The 19,468-nt window shown below is 41.3% G+C and overlaps 1 protein-coding gene across 3 annotated transcripts in view; it reads right to left on the reverse strand.

Annotated features, from left to right (window-relative positions):
- Positions 1 to 19,468, reverse strand: part of LOC138195268 (C-terminal-binding protein 2-like) — a 69,954-nt gene that overhangs the window by 43,870 nt on the left and 6,616 nt on the right. For all 3 annotated transcript variants that reach the window (XM_069144537.1, XM_069144538.1, XM_069144540.1), the window contains exon 2: positions 4,383 to 4,552. In XM_069144537.1, coding sequence (XP_069000638.1) covers positions 4,383 to 4,440 — 58 coding nt within the window. In that variant the 5' untranslated portion in view covers positions 4,441 to 4,552. The remainder of the gene's footprint in view (positions 1 to 4,382; positions 4,553 to 19,468) is intronic.

Below are 19,468 nucleotides of genomic sequence, written 5' to 3' on the forward strand. Positions count from 1 at the left end.
AATAAAATCACACATGCCAGGTTTTCCTTCCAAAAATAACACTTTCTACCATATTTCTATTTTCTCTTTCCCCTTCTGCTCCCCCCACCTCTCCATTACCCTCCCTGCCTCTCCACAAAGCCTATAAAGGGCTCATGGATTTTTTTTTTTTTTGGTGGGGAGCCTGGAACAAGCCCAAAGGCGGGAGGGGTGGTGGTGGTGGGTGGGGGTCCGACTCAGACACCACTCCGATGACTTCATACCAGAGGTGGAGCAGGAGGAGGGTTAGTGGGAATGAGGGGGTGCAAGGCAAGGCAAGGCAGGGATAAAAGCAAAGAGGTAGATGCAGTAGAGCCCTGAATCTGTGCTAAAAAGCTCAGGATTTTGAGCCCCCTAGACCTCCCTCCCCTTTGGGGGGAGGATGACATCAGGACCCCCCCCCCCCCCCCCCCACACACACACACACACCCTCCACAGCCTCCCTGACTACGCTCTCTGTCCAATATATAGGGCTTTGTTTAAAGAAAAAAAAAAAAAAAAGAAAGAAAGAAAAAAAAACCTCGCAGGTCGCTTAAAATGTGACATAATGAATAATTCAAAGGCTACATTTGGTATTTTAGTTCGACTGGTCGCATTATTTACTATTCACTATCAAAACATTTCCTCCGGCTGTACACATGACAAACAAGATGTATTATCAAGCACCGACATATTTATTTAACCGCCAACTACAACACTTGGAATGGCCATGACAAATTCCACTACCCCACCTTGTGGTGTTTGCGTCCAAGCACAGATTCACAACTTGTAAAATCAACATTCAGGAACATGCTGTCACCGCGACCTAGTTCACGTCGCAGCGCCGCTCACATCCCATCTCTGCCTGGATCAGTCAGTTAGCTCTGGCTAAATGGGAATGGCAACGACTCGCGCTTGCTGCCCGAGCCAATGCATGCTGGGTACACAGATGGAGCGGACAGAAGGAGACGCAGAGCGAGAGAGAGTCGGAGGAAAAGAGGGGGAACGAGAGAGTACGGGAGCTGATGCTCACAACAGATGTTTGCCACAGTTCCCTTATTGCAGTTACACTCTTCTTGGCACTTTATCAAACCCACAACAGAAGGAACATTTGTACCATATACATTTTGGAAGCTGATATCTAAACTAAACAACGCTGTTGGGCTTAACAGTGAAATAGTAATTTGTATAATCAATTAAGACTGACTTCACTGATGGATTTACTGATAACAATTCAACAAAATCCTTCTGTGCTTTGAGACAATTAGCTTATTATTTAATAGTTGATTGACACAAATTTTAGAAGGACTGATTTTCTTTTGTACACACTTAGACGTGATTATTTTTTACTCTGGTTTAATCTTCCAATTATCTGTTAGAATAAGATTGTTTTTGTCTTTAAAATGTCAGTAAATGGTTGGAAAACAGAGAAAGAACTCCAGGAAATGTGTGGTATTACTTAGAAAAATGACTGCAACAATAAACTTCAAAAATCAACATAGGAGCGAGTACATTTTCTGTTGGTCAACTAGTTATTTCAGCTCTACATTTTCATGCAGCTAAACATTGACATTCAAAGGGAAAGAGCTGAGGTGCAATTTCACGCACCCAATGCCATATATCTAAATAACAGGCTGTCGTCCACAGAAAAAAAAAATTGATCACAAGACATGATGTATCCAGCTCTGGGTGGTTTACCAGCTCGGCTGAAACAATTTCCTGTGGAAAAACCCTAATTTGATTATTGACTAACTGTCAAAAGTAATTCATCAAGCAAAAAAAAAACCGCCAAATGTTTTCTGTTTCCAGCTTCTCAAATGTGAGAATTTTCTGCTTTTCTCTTGTTTTATATTTATATTATTAATATTTCTCAGACTGTCGGTTGGACAGTATCAAAGGATGGTAAATCACATCAGACATCCTCGACATTAAAAACATCCACCGTTCCGGTAAAAATCTACATTCCAGCACCGTGACTACTTTTGATGGGAGTAAACAGCCACACTTGATCAGCCATTTCAAATTCGATTTAGGCCAAAGGGACGGCTCAGTTAGCCACTCATCACAATGAGTAAAGATGTAATCAATGCACTCCGCTGTGAAACAAGTATTGGATTGACACAGTTATCCTCAGAAGATAAATGGAGATTAGGGAGGCCGCCCTCGCTGTCTCGCTGAGTGAAGCCTGCGACGGCAACGCAATCACAACCACTCTATAACGTTCTTGTTTTTGTCAATACACATAATATGAACTTTGATTTCTATTTCACGCCTCAGTCCCAACACTCTGTTTATAGATAATAGTGGGTGGCTTTGACATTATGGTGCAGAACACCCCATGCCTCTGGTTTTGAAATACCCTTTTTAAATGGTTGAGTAGATTTAATGCTACCGTGAAAACGGCATGATTCACCACCCTCTGATCTTTTAACTTCCCCGATGTGAATCACCCTCTTCTACACATTTTTTAAGAGCAGCTGTGGTGACTAACTGCACCAAAAGAAATCATTGTTGATAAGCAGAGGAGAGGCGGACACCGCAGAGGATGTCTGAGGCAGATCAGAAAATATTGTTATATGATGTTCAACCTATTGTCTGCTTAGTCATTTCTTCTCGTGTAACAAATGTGTTCCCAGGCGAGGAGGGTTGGTGGTTTTGAGAGGTTTGCGATGCCACATGTGGCTCTCATTCTGAGGGTGGAAACAGACAGCATCACTGCTTCATTTAGGAAGCTATTAAATTGTGTTTTTGAATCTCAGAAGGATTTTTCTCAAGTGAACAAAGAGGAACGCTGATATTTGACACTGTGCAGGGTTTTAATGTGAATTACTTGAACGTTTCTCAGAAATATGGATCTGATTATGCTTCACTTACAATCATATACCTAATTATAAAAATGCTAAATCACCCAAAAAAAATCAACAAAACACTGCAACATAACCTTGTTTCATTATGTCATGTGATTCACTTTGGGGGAACAAAAAGTTATATCATTGCTTTTTTTTTTTTTGGACAAATCAATATTCGGGTGATGAGAATGGACAGCGAGGGCAGAGAGCAGTCAACAAGAAAAGAAAGTGGGTGGATGTAGAAGATAACAGAGAAACAAACTCCAGAGGTGTAGTTTGAAAATGCAACTAATGATGATTATGAATATCAATTGATCTGATGATCAGTTAATCATTTTTTTGTCTATAAAATGTCAGAAAATGGGTAACTGCACGAAACCCAACATGAGCTAATAACAAAGCTCGTTTTATCCAACCATCAGTCCAAAGCCGAAATACGAAGGGCATCAAATTCTCCCCTTTATCAATTAAATCACCAAATTATCAATTTAGCATTTTGTCTCTAAAGAAATTAAATGTCATGTAAATTATATTTAAGGGGTGTAATCAAGTGTAGATGGTTTTTAATCTCAAAATCTGGACGGTGACCCGCAGAAATGTTTCAGAGTCAGATGAAATAAGCTCCAGTTGAATGATTGAAATGACTCGGAGACGCTCGAGGAGCAGCAGCTAGCAGCCCGACCCACATTACAAAAAGGACATTAAAAGACTAATCTTGCACAATACGGTATAACACAGTACTGAGTTTGGACACACACACACACACACACTAAATAAACATTCAGACATTATGTAGCTCCTGTCAATGGTTAAGTAAAGTAGAAAAAGGGAATAAAAAAAAAAACAAAGGAAAAAAACTCTGGCTTTGTGTTTATCTCCATTTTAAACACACGCACACGCACACACACACACACACACACACACACACGTAAATGCACAAACGCTCACAAATCAATCCCACTACCCACCATAATCAATCCCAGGGCTCTGAGGAGTGCTTCACTTTATTACAAACTCCCAACTTCATCTCCAGCAATCTGGAAACATCGAACTCAAGCCTCATTCAGCCATCAACCCAACCTCCTCTACCACAGAAACACACACACACACACACACACACGCACGCGCGCGCGCACACACACACACGCACGCACCCACCCACCCCCCCACACACACACACACACACACACACACACACACTTTCTCTCAGCTAGACAGCTTTCAAAGATGAAGTTCGGAGCCTCGGCTGGTCCCAAGGCTCCTTTTTGACACACACAAACACACTTATGCAAATAATCCCACTGGCTTTTCTCTGAATTTGTTGCAGCAGCAGGCTGAAAAGCTTAAATACTTGTGGAAACTTCATTTCCATATAACAGTGGCGAGAATCACACACACACACACACTCACACACTCAGAGTTAGTGTGTGCGCGCACACAAAGACACAAGCAACCTAACTAATCTACTTCTAAATCTACAACCAGCATCTAAGATCGACAAACAAAGAAAAAAGGAGAAGAGTCGGTCTCACTCACCCTCACAGATTCTGTCCAGTCGCTGACGTTTCACTTTATGTTTGTCCACCAGAGCCATCCTGTCACAACTTGAAACACTCTCTTCTCTCTTGATTTTTGTCCCCACCTCTCTTCTTCAAAATCTCCGTCGCTCACAGTCCTCAAGACCTTAGATAGTTGATGTTTTATACCTGAAATTCAAGAAAGCAGAGACAAAGATGATTACTGACAGTCAGTCTAAAAGTGGTGTGGCATTTTTGAATTTTAGAGTATTTATCTAGGTTTTTATTCCTTTCTAAAGGGACAATGCCCTGTACAATATCTAACATAACTGCTTCCATTTTATGCAATGCTAATTTACATCTGCTGTCCTTTTGGGAGGCCAAAATCAAAATACACTGTATGAATAAGGACTTACAGCAGTGAATTATGCAAATCAGTACATCACATACGCCGTATAAAAAGTGTATGATGTGCAAATTAAATACAAGGGAAGGCGTGTGAAATACAAAACCTAATAAAATGCAGAGTCAGTGGTTACACAGTTGGGTAGGTTTTAGCTAAATCTTTTATTTGGTTTGATTTGTAAATCATGATGTCCAGGCTTCCTCAAAGCACATCACAAGGATTACATGACCTGTGCTGCACAGTTGTTCCTGTCTCAAAAACCTCGGAAGAGTCACCGGATTTACCTTGGACAAAATTTAGACATTTACAGTGCAGAGACTCAACTCTCCACTAGAGGGAGCCTCATCTCAGTGAGCACCACTTATTTAATCAAATCAAAAAAAATGTCACTTCTGCAAACCAAAGCTCCCCAAAATTGAGTAGAACACAGCACAAGCAGACAAACAGAGAGTGATTGAGTAAATGAGGCATTTATAGGCAGTCATTATGTTCAGTGACTGATGCTACTCTGAAGAGCAATCTTCTAATTGGCTCCTGCTGAAGCCTGAGGGACACGGCACAGTTTTTTTTTTGGGGGGGGGGGGGTCAGCAGACAGAGATAGACAGAGGATGGCACAGGAATGCACACACACACACACACAAAGAGATGCAAGATGACAAGCAGAAATGTGGGCTTGCACGCACACACACACACACACACACACACACACACACACACACACACACACGCGCGCGCACGCACGCACACACACACACACACACACACACACACACAAAGGGCAACGAGTCACACAGAGGAATGTGGGTCAGTTAGTCAGCAGACGGGAGGAGGTTGTATCAGCAGAATAAAGACATAAAAGGGGATTGGTGGGAGGGAGAGGAAAGTACTACAAAAACATCATCTAACAGGATGAGTACAGTGTGACACCATCCTCCTCCAACATTTTAACTGTATGTCTGTCAGCACTTTTTGCATTTATAACGCCGTTTCTTTTCCATAATAACCTCCGGGCTCGATCCAAGAGTGGTGCACTTTCACAACGGCTTTCACTTGACTATTTATTTGATGATATATTGATATTTGCGGTGTAAATGCAATTCTAACTGGTGTGTTTTGGTGGGGCGCAGGGCAGGCTAAACAATGTGGCTGAATGATGAATTGATGCTGCATTTTAATTTGGCCAGCTGTTGGGGCAGGAGAGGGAGTCGGGAGGTGGTGCACTGCAGCGAAAGTGAATTTCAAAGAAACACCACAGTAGGTGCCTGTGTTTCTTTAACCCAAACACATTTCAGCTTGTTTTACCAGTCAGCTGCTGTGTTTCAGCTTCCCTCCTCCACAAGGTATGCCTTCCTGCCAAAGAGCTGAAGACCCACATGTGGGAGTCAGAGGAGAAGTAATTGAGCAAGAGGGAAGGCAGGAAACAGTCACTCAGAGGCGGGGGAGTCTATGAATAGACTGGAGGAGATATGCATGGGCATCTCTGACTCTGTGCTGCATAGGTCACGACTGAATTTGGCCGTTTCTTATAAACTCTCCCGATATAGACTTCACTTCGCTGACAGCTGCCTCAGCGGACAAACACAAAAATACAGGCTGCAATATTGATGGAGGAACGAGTGCCAGCAAGACAACTTCGCATACATTACTCTAATGTCATGGTTATACAAAATTAGGGTGGTAATAAAATTAAACGTCACAATTAATTGCTGTGCAATCCTGTACAACAAGCTTTCTAAAGTCAGCAGTTATTCTCGAAACTGCAAGTAAAATGCAGTACCACGGAAGGCCACTAGGGGCTGGCTCCAAAATGTCTCTGGCTCCAATAAACTCACATTCAGAAAACATTAAGTTCTCTCATGAAATACAAAGTCACTACTACATTTTTTTTCCACAAGTCATTATGGTGTCGTTTACTAAATTCACTCCTTCTGATCAGTGTTCTGGTGGTCCTTCAGAAAATAATTACATCATTATTTAGATATTAGATCTCAAAGACAGGAATGTAACTGTAATGAGGTGTTCACATTAATTTGTCTACCACATATAATTCAGGTCTACATATTTAGAATCAGTTTGTTCGCTGAATAAACATTAAATATATTATCCTCAAAACATTATTGGAGAAATACATGCCGTTTTCTGATAAATACAACCTAAAGTACTTAATATTTTTGGTTTATCACTTATATGTAATGTAATCGAGAACATACACACCCCCAACCCTCTACCACCATCATGTACACCAAAACATCATTTCAATCATGACATTTCTGCTTTCACGTCTCAAGTTACTGTAATGGTAAACCACATGGGTTGAGAAGAATGGCCTGCTCAGCAGTTTGAGAGCTACATTTTCTCCAAAAAAAACAAAGCCGTGGTATACATGACTTCATTTCCATAAATTAATTCCAGAGATTTGACTCATGCACGAGGGAGATCCACTCCATTTCTAGACACAAAAAAAAAAAGAAAAAAAGTTGACTCCTCTAAGCGGGTTGAAAAGTCAACAACAACTTTGAGCAGAGCTCTCAGCCAGAGAGGAAGTACAGTATTCCCGCAGCCCTGAGCACCGTCGCTGCAGGATTGTTACTTGACTAAGTGCTGTTATACAACTTAACAATAAGGGGATTGACCTGAGAGAAAGTATGTGCTCAGAGCCGGAGGAGAGGAAGAGAAAGCGAGGAGAAAGTCACACACACACACACACACACACACACACACACACACACACACACACACACACACACACACATTTAACATGCATGCAAACAACAGGAACACACAACTCCTGGGACTGTGTGCTCAGTGTGGAGAGGGCTCGCTCTGGCCAGCACACACACACACTACACACACACACACACACACACACACACACACACACACACACACAACACATCACAGTGTTAGCTGTGGTTGGGTAGTCATGTTCGCAGGTTCCCTGACAAGTCTGTGAATGCTACCAAGTTAGATCGTGACCAGAGTAGCTGCCGTCTGATCTGACGAGTGATGCAAACCTCACAATATTCTTGGTAATAGAAATTTTTTTTCTTGCTTTTGACAGTGACAGGATTTGACTTTGTAGGCTGAGGGAAAACACGGATTATAACAATATATAAAATGTCTAAACGTTTATGCTATGGTATGATTTATGGCAAAGATATCTGATATTCACGACACACCACGTCCGCAATGTAGCCAGTCCACAAGTGTTACTTTGTAATTACATATTGCCTTTCTACTTGAAATGCATTTCATGCACTGCTGGACTTTCTGCTGCGACTGCAACCCGCCACGATTCCTGAGTGAGACCATTCTTCAAGGTAAATATAATGTGCATCTAGAATAACATACTGCAACAGTATCCTGTGCAAACCCTGCTGTTCCAAGTACACCAGGCAGGCTCTCAGTGTCATCATTTTAAAAAAATGTTTTACGTACTTTTTTCTTGAGAGAAAAAAAAAATTCAGTTTACTTCCTTTAACCCATACGACTGAATAAATTGCTTGTTCCTACCCTCATATACGACCAAGAAGAGTGTTTCCTTAATTAGTGCCACCGCTTAGGTTTAGGCACAAAACTCCCTTGGTTTGGGTTAAAATGATGACTTGAGCCACGTTCTTCCGACTCGTGGTTGGAAATGGAAGGTCTCCTGTATCAAACTCACCACCCAACCCGCCCCCTAACAAGTAAAAACGCACATGTTATAGAGGTCAACTGAACTGCGTCACTGAAACCATTTGTCGATTCATGGTTAGTGATGATTGAAACTACAAACGTTCACCACCGACATTCATGTACAAGGACAGTTATTTGTGTCATATTATAAGATTCCTGGGTATTGAAACTCTTTAAACCTTCAAAAAAAAATTCAGACTGTTTTTTTTTTTTTACACAGTTGCATGTTTGGGCTGCTGAAGTGTGAAGTTGCCCTGCAACGCTTTCACTTCATTGTTAATTTCAACCGGTAATTTAAATGCCGCTCACACAATGGACCTCGAGAGGAGCTCTTTTTCATGCACTTTAACAGAGGATAAATCAGGAGCCCAGAGTTGAGAGTTGTTCAAATTTAAGAGCTTTACAACAGTCGTGAAACGTAGCAGATGTCCACCGCAGATGTGCTTCTGAAGCTTCTCTGATTGTGTCTCGGAGACACAAACAGAAGAAAAATCTTTATTTAAATGCTACAAAAAAAAACACACAAAAAAAACGTCTGAGTGCCTCCACAGGAGTTACATTTCATTGTTGCAGCTGTTGCATCACTCGTAGAGGTTATTAATTCATCCAGTGCTCTTCCATCTGACACCTTGTATTTCACAAGCACAGAGAGCCACTTTCTCACTTAAGAAACAAATCTGTCTTTCAGCTCTTTATGTTACATCTCTCTCACGTCTTGAGCTCATTCTTTTTCTACTCCTTTGGTGAAGAAAAAGTACATTGAAAGGCGGCCCAGGAGAGCTTGTTTAGGTCGGTAGTAGCACGGAAAACACAGAAGGAGGAAAGAGAGAGCGAAACAGAGAGAGGTCTTTTTCCGACTGAGGCCGTCTCTCAGAGGAGCGCTCTCACCAGATCAAGAAACCTGTGGGTTTGGCTGAAGGTGAAAAGGCACAGAATGAAGGAAAGCTACAGCTTTGACTGTGTCGTAACACGTGCTCGCCTTAAATATCCATGGAGGAATTTACTACAAGGGGGAGTTCTCATCTTGAAAAAAAAATTAAACATCTTGCTCTTTCTTTTCTTGGATTATCAACCGAGCCTCCAGCCCTTGACCTCGGTGAACTAGTTTAACTATGTGAACTTAAGGAGGGAGGAACAGCCCATACACACAAAGAAGGGAGTGAGCTGCAAAAGTATGCAGTCGAAGACTCACACAAGCTGAAGGGAAACCTCGTGGCCTTTAGATAAATCATATAAAAGTCTTTTCTACTTGTGAAGCTCAAAAAAAAAAAAAAATATTATAATTTCTTTCCTCCGGCAATAATCTAAAAATCTGCCCGTTTGCTTTTTTTTTTCTCCAATCTCTTTGTGTTTAAATCTCTCTATACATTTTAAATTCAGCCTTGTCTATTCATGTGTCAGACATTTATGTCATAATTTTGAAGGAAAAACTGGGGAATAGGCTTATTTATATTTTTTGTTTGAGTTCGTACCACAAGCATGTCTGTACAGTCTATATGAAGCTGCAACCTGCCCTCAGTTAGCCTGGAGCTGTTTGATTTAGTTCAAGTTGACATATTACACAGTGTCTTGTTTGTTTAATCCAAACAAAAACTTGTTGTTTTAACACTCTTGTCTTTATACTGATTAAACAATTGAGATATAACATTGCAACGAGTGAGTTTTAAGATGCTGATCGGCAGATTGTTTGTACCATTGGACAAAAACAGGCCAACTGCGCCGCCGTTTTCACTTTTTAAGCAAAGCCAAAGTGAAATCAGCCAGCTTCATATTTACAGAAAAAACATGAGTCACATCAATCGAATAAGCATATTTCCCATAATGTTGAGCTATTCCTGTAACATCCAGGCTGAATACGGCTTAGAAAGCAGAACTACTGGAGATGCCGTTTCTGGACACGAGCTGCTTTAAATCTCATTAATGCAGCACGTCGATGGACAGGGATACCCTACAGTCAACATTTTGAGGAAGAATTGTGTTGCAGCTATGTAATGTGACTGCTTAAGAGTCTATGATTTATGCCCCTGAAAGTGCAAGGTAGCAGAAAAAGAAGAGGCAGAGAGGGGAGGGTAGTTAAGGTTTCTCTTCTCTCATTAATCGGATAGTTGGGGCTCTGAGGGGCACATAAAGCTGTCACTCAGACCGCTGATTTACACCTCCTGCCTCCCTGCCAGCACCCTTCTTCCTCTCCGTCTAAATACACTAGTTACTGACAATTACAACCGTCCTCTCTTTCTGTCTCTCCCTCTCCATCATCATCATCACGTTCGCCCAGGTCCGTCAGTCCATCGGAGTCTCTACATGTATCCTTTTAACTCCTTTTGCATGTCCTGTCAGCCTCTGGCAGACAGCGTGCTTTTCGTTCCACATTTCTCCTTTACATCGCCTCCTCTCTGAACCATTTCTCCCTCTCCCCCCCCTCCCCCTTCCCCGCTCCATCTTTCTCTCCTCTCAGCTCTAAATGAAATGAGACTGCAGCAGTACTAACTGCTGACTGGGGCTAATGCACAATTTTGTAATAATGCCTATTCGTTTAAGTCACGCGGGAAACACATAATGGTGACATTATTGTGCACGGTAGCCTGTTAGCCAAACCCATTGAGGCTTTCGGCGTGGCCTGCATTCCTGCTCTCTCCAGCTCCTTTCATCTCGTGAAGTAAAACAAAGTCTGGTATCAAATTTCCACTCGCATAATTGGCAATTTATTTTTTCAAAAGACAGAGTCCATGTTTGAATTAAACAAAAGGCAATGTAAAATGTCTCTGCGAAATGATGCTATGAATCTCCTCTTTTATCTGACAGGATAGATACTGAAAACATATTCAGTGATCTCAATTCACAGTGCACACACATGGAAAAGCATGAGAGCACGTGCTTTTATTGTGGTAATAAATCTGTCTATTCCGCTTTACTGTTGATGGTTAACATGACGACGGTGACCTCAGACCCGTTTCTGTGAGGGACAAAGACCAAAGGCATACGACTCTCACATGTTTGAGCAACACACTTGTGAAATTTGGACCGGCTTCTCTTCAAAGTCACCCTGAGACTGAATAAGATCAAACTCCCTGGTGAGGAATGTCAGGCATGATAGTGAAAGCAAATTAAGGACATCTTCTGTGACGCTCGCTGCGTCGGAAGATGTACAGATGTAAGAAAGATGTACACCAGGTTGCGGGTTAACCGATGCGTTGTCATGGATGCTGGAAGGCGGCAGACAAAGAGCAAACATGAGATGACACCCGACTCTGGCGGTGTATTAGGGCCATTGTAGGATAAAAAAAAAAAAAAAAAAAAGCATTACGGAGGTGGGAAGGGGTCAATACTTGGAGAAAAAAACTCTGAATTTCCAAGTTTACAGTTGTACATTTACAAAGAAAAACACGTATCTGGCATTTAAAGTCACACATTTGCATAAAGGTGCAACATCAAATCATGGTAACCTTTTACTTGTGACCACAACAGTGTTATTAATTCATCCTTGAATCCAAGTGAACATTAGTGCCAAATTCAAAGAAATTGCCTCAAGGCCTTCCTGAACAATTGTGTTCACAAGCATGGGGCGCATAATGCCTCCCGTCACAGCTATCGTCGGCGTGGAGGCATAAAAAAGACAAATATTTAAGTAATATTTTAAGCAATGACAAACTGCTGACAAATCAATACTAAAACAATTATAGTTATCTACAAGCTATGTTACAATCAAGGCATATTCTGGCTGCGAACTCTCAACAAAGTGATCTATATAAAGAACAGTATACTTATGATAATCGTTTAGTAGCCATGGTAACATGTACAGATGTGCGTTACCGTGTGAGTGCAGGAATTTTCCTTGCTCAATCAGGTCGGAATGAACAAACAGCTGTGTGCTGTGCTCTTGTTTTACATGGTACATTTTGGAAGTTCCTAATTAGAAAAAGAAGTGAAGTAACTATTCCCTGTAATATTAATACACAATTTCTCTTTTCCATGCCTGGAGAGCATTAAAAAAAAACAAACAGCTAAGGCATAAAGTCCTGCATGAATGCAAAACTCTCCAATCAGTGAGCTTCATTTCACAGACTTCCCTCTTAGTTCATTTGTAAAAAGCAGACCTCACCAACACTTCAACAATGCTTCATTTGTTTTTCCTTGTTTCGAACCAAATGTGAAAACAACCTCAGACATGAACATTTCTCTTTTTATGACATATATCCATGAGTATTTTTTTTTTCAATCGTGGACAACACCAGGAAGTATAATCCTCTGAGGTCGGTGACTCCAGAGGGTAAAGAAATGACAAATCCGTTTTTGTCCATATATGAAGAAAACAGGTCTTGCCAGTGACACGCCGTTGTCTACAGACTGTGCAACTGTAATCAGATGGTGCCTTCGTCACCTCACCTTGTTCTTCTCAGCTCTTTAGCACCTTTCCATTCCTCAGCTAACAGCTCGTTAACACAAAGCCTCAGCAAAAACAGACACCTTATCTTTCAGTACAAGTCTAAACAATTTAGTCAGAATTACTGAAAATATCTAACCTTCTGCTCACTGATTTCTCTCCTGAGTGAAATGTTAAAACCATTTCGCTGTAACGTGACAGAAACCCCAGGACAGAGCGAGGATGAGCGATAAAAATTAAATGATATTTTAGGGCCATAGAACAATTAAGTGTCAGAGAGATGGCCCTCGAATCTTTCCAAAAAAGGAAATTAAGTGAAAAAATGATGTTGTAACATGGCCAATCTCTTTAAAACTCCTTCAGCCAAAGGCTGATCGCAGAATGAAGATGTCATGAGTCCCAATACAGAAATAAATTTAGGATTCGCAGAGAAACACCGAGCATGACTAACGAGGAGAGACTATAAAAACGACTGCTTCTGGGTCTGGAGAGCTCAGTGAGGGTTGGTGAAGGCAGTCACAAGAAGAAGGAAGACAGATAAACACAAATATCTTATTTTCCATGTCACTGCGATCACAACATTACTGGGAAAATGTTGTCTCCGTGTAACACATGACTGGAAATCTTTTCCATGAAACCCTCTCCGAACAGTCTAATTAGAGCCATTTTTGTGTGTTGAGGTTGGCCGGTGCCAATTCTAATTGTTGAACTTGATGATCCGTCTTTTACTACCAATTACCCACCGAGCACCTGATGCATATGCAACAACTGTAAAAGCAATTAAACTGCAAATTAACTGCAGAGATGAGTTCATGATGGAAGAGCAAACGCTCTTATTTTGATTGAGATTTGATTTACAGTTCCCCATTACAAAGGGGAAGAAAGCCACGATACAGAAATGTAATCCTCAATGTGAAAGTTTCCTGAACCCTGGTACTACTAATTCATCAAGCACTTATCTGAACTTTGGCATGTAAATAAACACATTTCAAAAGTATGAAGTATGTTTCACTCAAAGTAGATTATATTTTCTAATCTTGCTTCACAGTTCACAGATTGTTTTCATTTGTGCAATGGTATAAAGGATCATTTGTTTTTTTAGTTGTTTTTTTTTAAAGGTCTCAGCTGGTATTTAATACTTTCATGGGGATTTCGCATAAAATATGCAATGAAAAACATGAAGACAACTTTAAAATTGTGCCGTGTTATTTATTGAGATGAAATGTATTTTTCAGATGTTTGTTTCCACAAATTTTTAGCATCAACATTTTTAAGATCTTGAAACACTGGGGGCTCGGGCCCAACTCAGAAATCTCCAGATTTTGACCTAATAATTTCACCATCTGCAAGTTATTTCAGAGTAAAACAAAAACAAGATGACAAAAACCCCACTGTGCTTTATCAGGTGCCAGCTTTCACGAGATGAAATCAAAATAAACGATTAAAATCTGAGTTCTCATTCGTCTTAATTATTATTTTTATTGCCTAAAGCAGGTGTAAAACCCTATAAAATGGAAAGAGCCTTGACATTCATGAAGCAGTCATATGTTAAGATTTTATACTGCCAAAGCTTTTGTTAAGTTTTGGGAATTGATTAACTCTGAGTTTGTGTTAACTCTGCTTGTCTTATGTGTCTATTTAAAACCATCCTCTTCCTCAGCTCTCCAGTAGCTCTCTCGGTGTCTCATCTGTTTGTCACACTCATCTCTTCTGCTCTCACACTCTCTCGTATTCTCTTCTACTGCATCCATCAGCAGATGCCAACCAAAATAGAACTGAATCTACCATTATTTTTAATGTGATGATTATTCATTAATCCATTCCTGTTTTTCTGAGTTCCTGGCTATTCGTAAAACATTCAGGGCCTCTGACGCCTAATCTGACGATGCCAACGGAGCATTTTTTTTTTTTTTACATAGCTTCTGTCTTTCCAACATCCTATGAACCAAAATAAAACAAAAAGTTACAGTTCATGACTTATCTTATTAGAAGTTGTTGTCTTGGCATGTGTGATACGTTTTCAAGTGTCCACCTTGGTTACATTTCAAATTTCTCACTGCTGCTGCCAATACTAAAATGGTTCCAGTACTGCACCAAAGATGGTGTTTTTTAATCCTTTGGTTTGAGGATTATAAACATGTTTTTAAAGAAATCTTTGCATTTGTGTCCGTTTTTAAATAAGGAGCTGAACGAGAAGTTTTCCTAAAAAGAAAATACGGTCTAAACTAAGTTTTGATTTTAATCAGGAAATACTAGATTTGATTACTTGACAGCATTCAATATTTCCGATTTGGTGGTTCTAAGCGCTGCCCTCCATCCACTGTGTCTGTGATTGGCTACATTCTGCTCACCAGGTTAGTCTAGCTCAGCTGGCATAAAGTCAAACTCAGCTGTCTACTGGCAGACATTTCCTGTAAATATAATAATTACAAGAACAAAGTGAATCATAATAACTTCGAATCAAGGTCCAGAGGCAGAGTTGGACCTTGATAGTCAGTGCTGTGAGCCATCTGGGCTGCAGGGAGGAGACACTGTGCTCTGATTGCCAAAGGCCAGTTGAACCAGGTACAGTAGTAATTTGTCCAACACGGCACAGTCAAAAGACATCATGTCAGGTTCTACAGTAAACTACAGATAAGGCAACTAGACTGTACATTAATAGAGTAAATGGAGAGTAAATGGGGTTAAGAAAAGGCCAAGCTTGCCCCAGAGGCCAACTCGCCGTGAGCTAAATGCCACTGACCTAGATTAATACCAACCACAGCAGCACCAGGACTATCAAACACACCCCGGTTTCCTGTATCCTGCCTTTCTGTCTCTGTGTGGAATGATTCCATCTGTCAGTCTCAGCTGGGCTGTGAGAACACTGCTGAACACTGCTGCCCACACACACACACATACAGACGGAGACCAAAAAACACAGACGCATCGGCTGGGGACTGAGGCCAAGGTGGGTGTCTGGCTGCATCCTGCCTCCAGGGACAGGGGGGACGGGGGGACGGGGGGGGGGTCTGACAAAGGCTTGGGGACGGGGGAGCGAGACACGAGATTGTAACTGTGGTCATGATGGCATGCAGCAAGCAAACCATCATAAGAAGTAGTGTTCCTTTACAAGGCTTTATAATTTCAGCCATGATCACGAACCGCACGGAACATTTTGTGTCAGTGCAACCTGAAAAGACCTCTTTTCAATGACAACATGTTTTTCTATTCATTCACCTTTGATGAGTGCCACGCTTGTAGTACCATCTTTTCAGCCTCCTTCAATTAATAGCTTTCTTATACGGCCAATTTATCATTGGCTCCATATTTATGTTTTTCTGTCTTTGTCCGTGTGCCAGTAAAAGTGCATTTGCCTGCTTTTACGTATATGTGTGCGTGTATCAGTCAGGTTTATCACACTGGCATGTTTCGCTGTCCAAGGACAGCAGCTGGGATTCAATAGATACTAAACAGAAGAAACACAGACAGCCAGAAAAGAAGAGGCGGCACACCCTTCAGCCACCTGTGAGTAAGAGCACACAAGATGAAACTGAAGAAAAAAAGGAGATAAGACAAGGGCACAGACGGATTAGGAGGCATGACTGATATTCAGAGGAAAATAAGTTAAAGGGAGCTTAGTAGCAGAGACGAAAAAGTAGAAGGACGATAAGGTCAAGGATGAGATTTAAGCACGGGAGAAAAGTGGAACAAAAAACTATGTTCTTTGACTTATTTGAAATATTTCAGTGGTTCAAACTTTCACTGAGGCTGAAAAGACCAGAAAACGCATAACCTTGTAATCATATTAGTTTGCTACCGACAAAAAGAGACACATTTTTATTAAAATGCATCAAATATTAACAATAAAATAGCTTGTGCCTGCAATACAAATTGCATCTCCTTTGGTACATCAACTTTATGCCAAAACAAAAAAAGAAAACTTTCCAGCAGTGCTGCACGGGCTGCATGACTACACGGGAGAATGCGAATTTTCCCTATTTTCATGTTCAAATTTGACTATGCTGCTTTCTTAAGCAGTCAGTTCAATACAACTTTCGGTAAAACAGAATCCCAATGCAGCAGCAAAATCCCTGACAAGGCAGTGAACTGTAGCACTGTTACTGTATTAATGCACCCCCCCTCCCTCCCTCTTCCTCCCTCTCCGCATCTCCTGATGGCACAAAACTTAAATCATTGGAAAATTGTTCACCAGCTGAAAAGATGTTTTAGTCTGGGAACAAAATCCTGTTCAGTAAATGTTATATTTTTCATTACAGTTAAGTCTCTGCCAGGTTTGTCAGAGTAGCATAAATAATAAAAAGATGAGAAAAATCACATGCATAAATGTGTATAATACCTTAAAATAGCATTTGCTAAAGCTGCCTTAAAACCCCAGCGACACCTATTTCCAACCGCACACAGAGTCCCGAGGGGAGCATTCACAGAGGACTGAGTAGGAGGGACTAAGAGTCTGTGGCTTCTCTCGGGCTCGGTGAAACATTAACCCAGAGTAAATCCTTTTCTTTCAGGACCAGGAATCAAACATCTCAATATGGGTGAAAATCAAACACGTCTTTGTGCGAACGAGCTGACGAGTTGAAAAGCCAAACATCCCACTGAGCTTCTCAGCAGCTGAGAATCAAAGAATTTGCCTCAGGCTCGCTAAACACTGGTAATATCCATATTCATAATGGAGATAGCTCAGGTGATAAAGCTCCATCACTCAGCTTTGACACTCACTTTGTCAACAATTCCATAACTGCTAACAATGAGTAGATAATGTGACACTTTTCACCACACACGAGTGATGAGAGACAGGATGACAGCTTTCCCCCGTTTAGATCTATGTCCAGCAACAAGTAGATAACTGCTATTGTGTCACATTGTGTGAGCACGTCTGTGTGTGTATTTACGCTCGTGCTTTGCGGCAGCGACCATGCTGATGTCCAACCCTCATTTAAATCAAAGAGAAGTGCAGCCTCTCACTTAACAGTGTAGTTGAGGAGTCAAATGGTTTTCATGGACATCTGCCAGATGTTCCTATTTGGACTCCAGCCAGTATTTATGCAAGCAAAGAGGCTGCTATGCATGGCAAGCGTGGTATGTAGACACTTTTAGCCTGGCCTGGAAGGATAAACCTACTGCATTAAGAAAATACAAGCCGGGTCGTCCTATTGGCCGGAAAGCCGAGTCACTCCAGCTTTAAAGAAGCATCATTTCGCAGTGAATTCATTTCACTCCAATATAGATGAAGCAATCAATAAGGAAGCTCCAAAACAAGATGAATGGCTTGCAGACAGTTAGGAGCACGTTGTAGAGCTGCCGGAGCGCACCGAACGATGCTCCGCCACTATTTTCCTCTGCACGAGGAAATACGATGTTCAGTTTTCTTGATCCAGTTGAAATTCATTCACCGTTTTTAAGTGCTCGAAGATTCAATGACCTCAGAAGCGCATGTTATTCAACAGAGCCAATAAAACAAACAGAATGTTCAGCGTTGCCATGTTCCCATTTAAGATGTATTGATTGACAAACGATATAGTCTACGCCTCGTTTTGCTCCGCTACCGTATGTCCTATTAAAGTTACTGCATCACACGTTCATACAAACTCAACACTTCCTGCATCCATGTCAAATTGAAAGCCCTCTTAGCGTTTCAGTGGTACAAACCCAAGTCATTTATTGTGAAACAATTGCAGGAACCTCAATGAATAATCCAGAACAACCATTATAAATAGCATGACAATATTGTTGATTTCATAAAAGCAATTATAATATCTGAGCTGCAATATTGACTATTGTATGTAAACTGGCCCAACCAAAAAAAAAAAACAACAACAAAAAAAAGCCACAGAGTGTGTGCACTTGTGTATTTAAACAAATCGCATCACACCCCTAGTCAGAATTCAACTACCGATTTGTGCGAGATTAACGTCTCTTTAGCACGGAAGCAAAACGTGCTTGCTAACAGTTAGTTGGCTTTCCAGCTCAGAGAGCAACAAAACTCTTAACTGAATGAAATTATACAACACAGAGTAAAATATCAAGAAGGAAAGAATGGCCCAAAAATCGTTCAAAGAGCTATTTTCACTGACTTGGTCCATCCATGTTACCGGCTTGATACCATGTTAGAAGTCAGCCTGCCACATACAGTAGTTCATAAACTACCTTCGTGTCTTAGCATTCTGTCAAGAGACTTTCTAGAACCAAATATGTCACACCGGCATGTCAATGAACTTGACTGGGAATCCGCGTTAGCAGCTGCGGAAAATAAGCTCTCGACATTGTGGCTTTTTTTCACGCGCGTCGGTCTCGCAACAAGTCGCCCACGACCACCGGTGGAGTCTCAGCCTGTGGGAAACTAAAAGACTTTACACCCAGTTCAAAGTCCGGGGAGATCCACGGCACTTGTGGCTGGCTACTGCTAACAAAACAAGGACCCGGTGCCTCGCGGCAGGGCTGTCCGGCCCAGAGCCGCGGAGGGGGGGGGGGGGGGTTTAGGTAGAAGAGCCCTACTCAGCCGCGAAGCAACAGTAAGCTTGTAAAACAAGCTGTTGCACTTTTATCTGCATCCTAACTATTGCAATAACTCACAACAGATGCCTGATTTTCAAAAACAGATTTCCCCGAGGGTTTATTTTTTATTTTTTTTGCATATAA

Source organism: Embiotoca jacksoni, unplaced genomic scaffold (assembly GCF_022577435.1).
Source record: "Embiotoca jacksoni isolate LCO1_2020_lvr unplaced genomic scaffold, fEmbJac1.0.p SCAF_12, whole genome shotgun sequence".
NCBI lineage: Eukaryota > Metazoa > Chordata > Actinopteri > Embiotocidae > Embiotoca > Embiotoca jacksoni.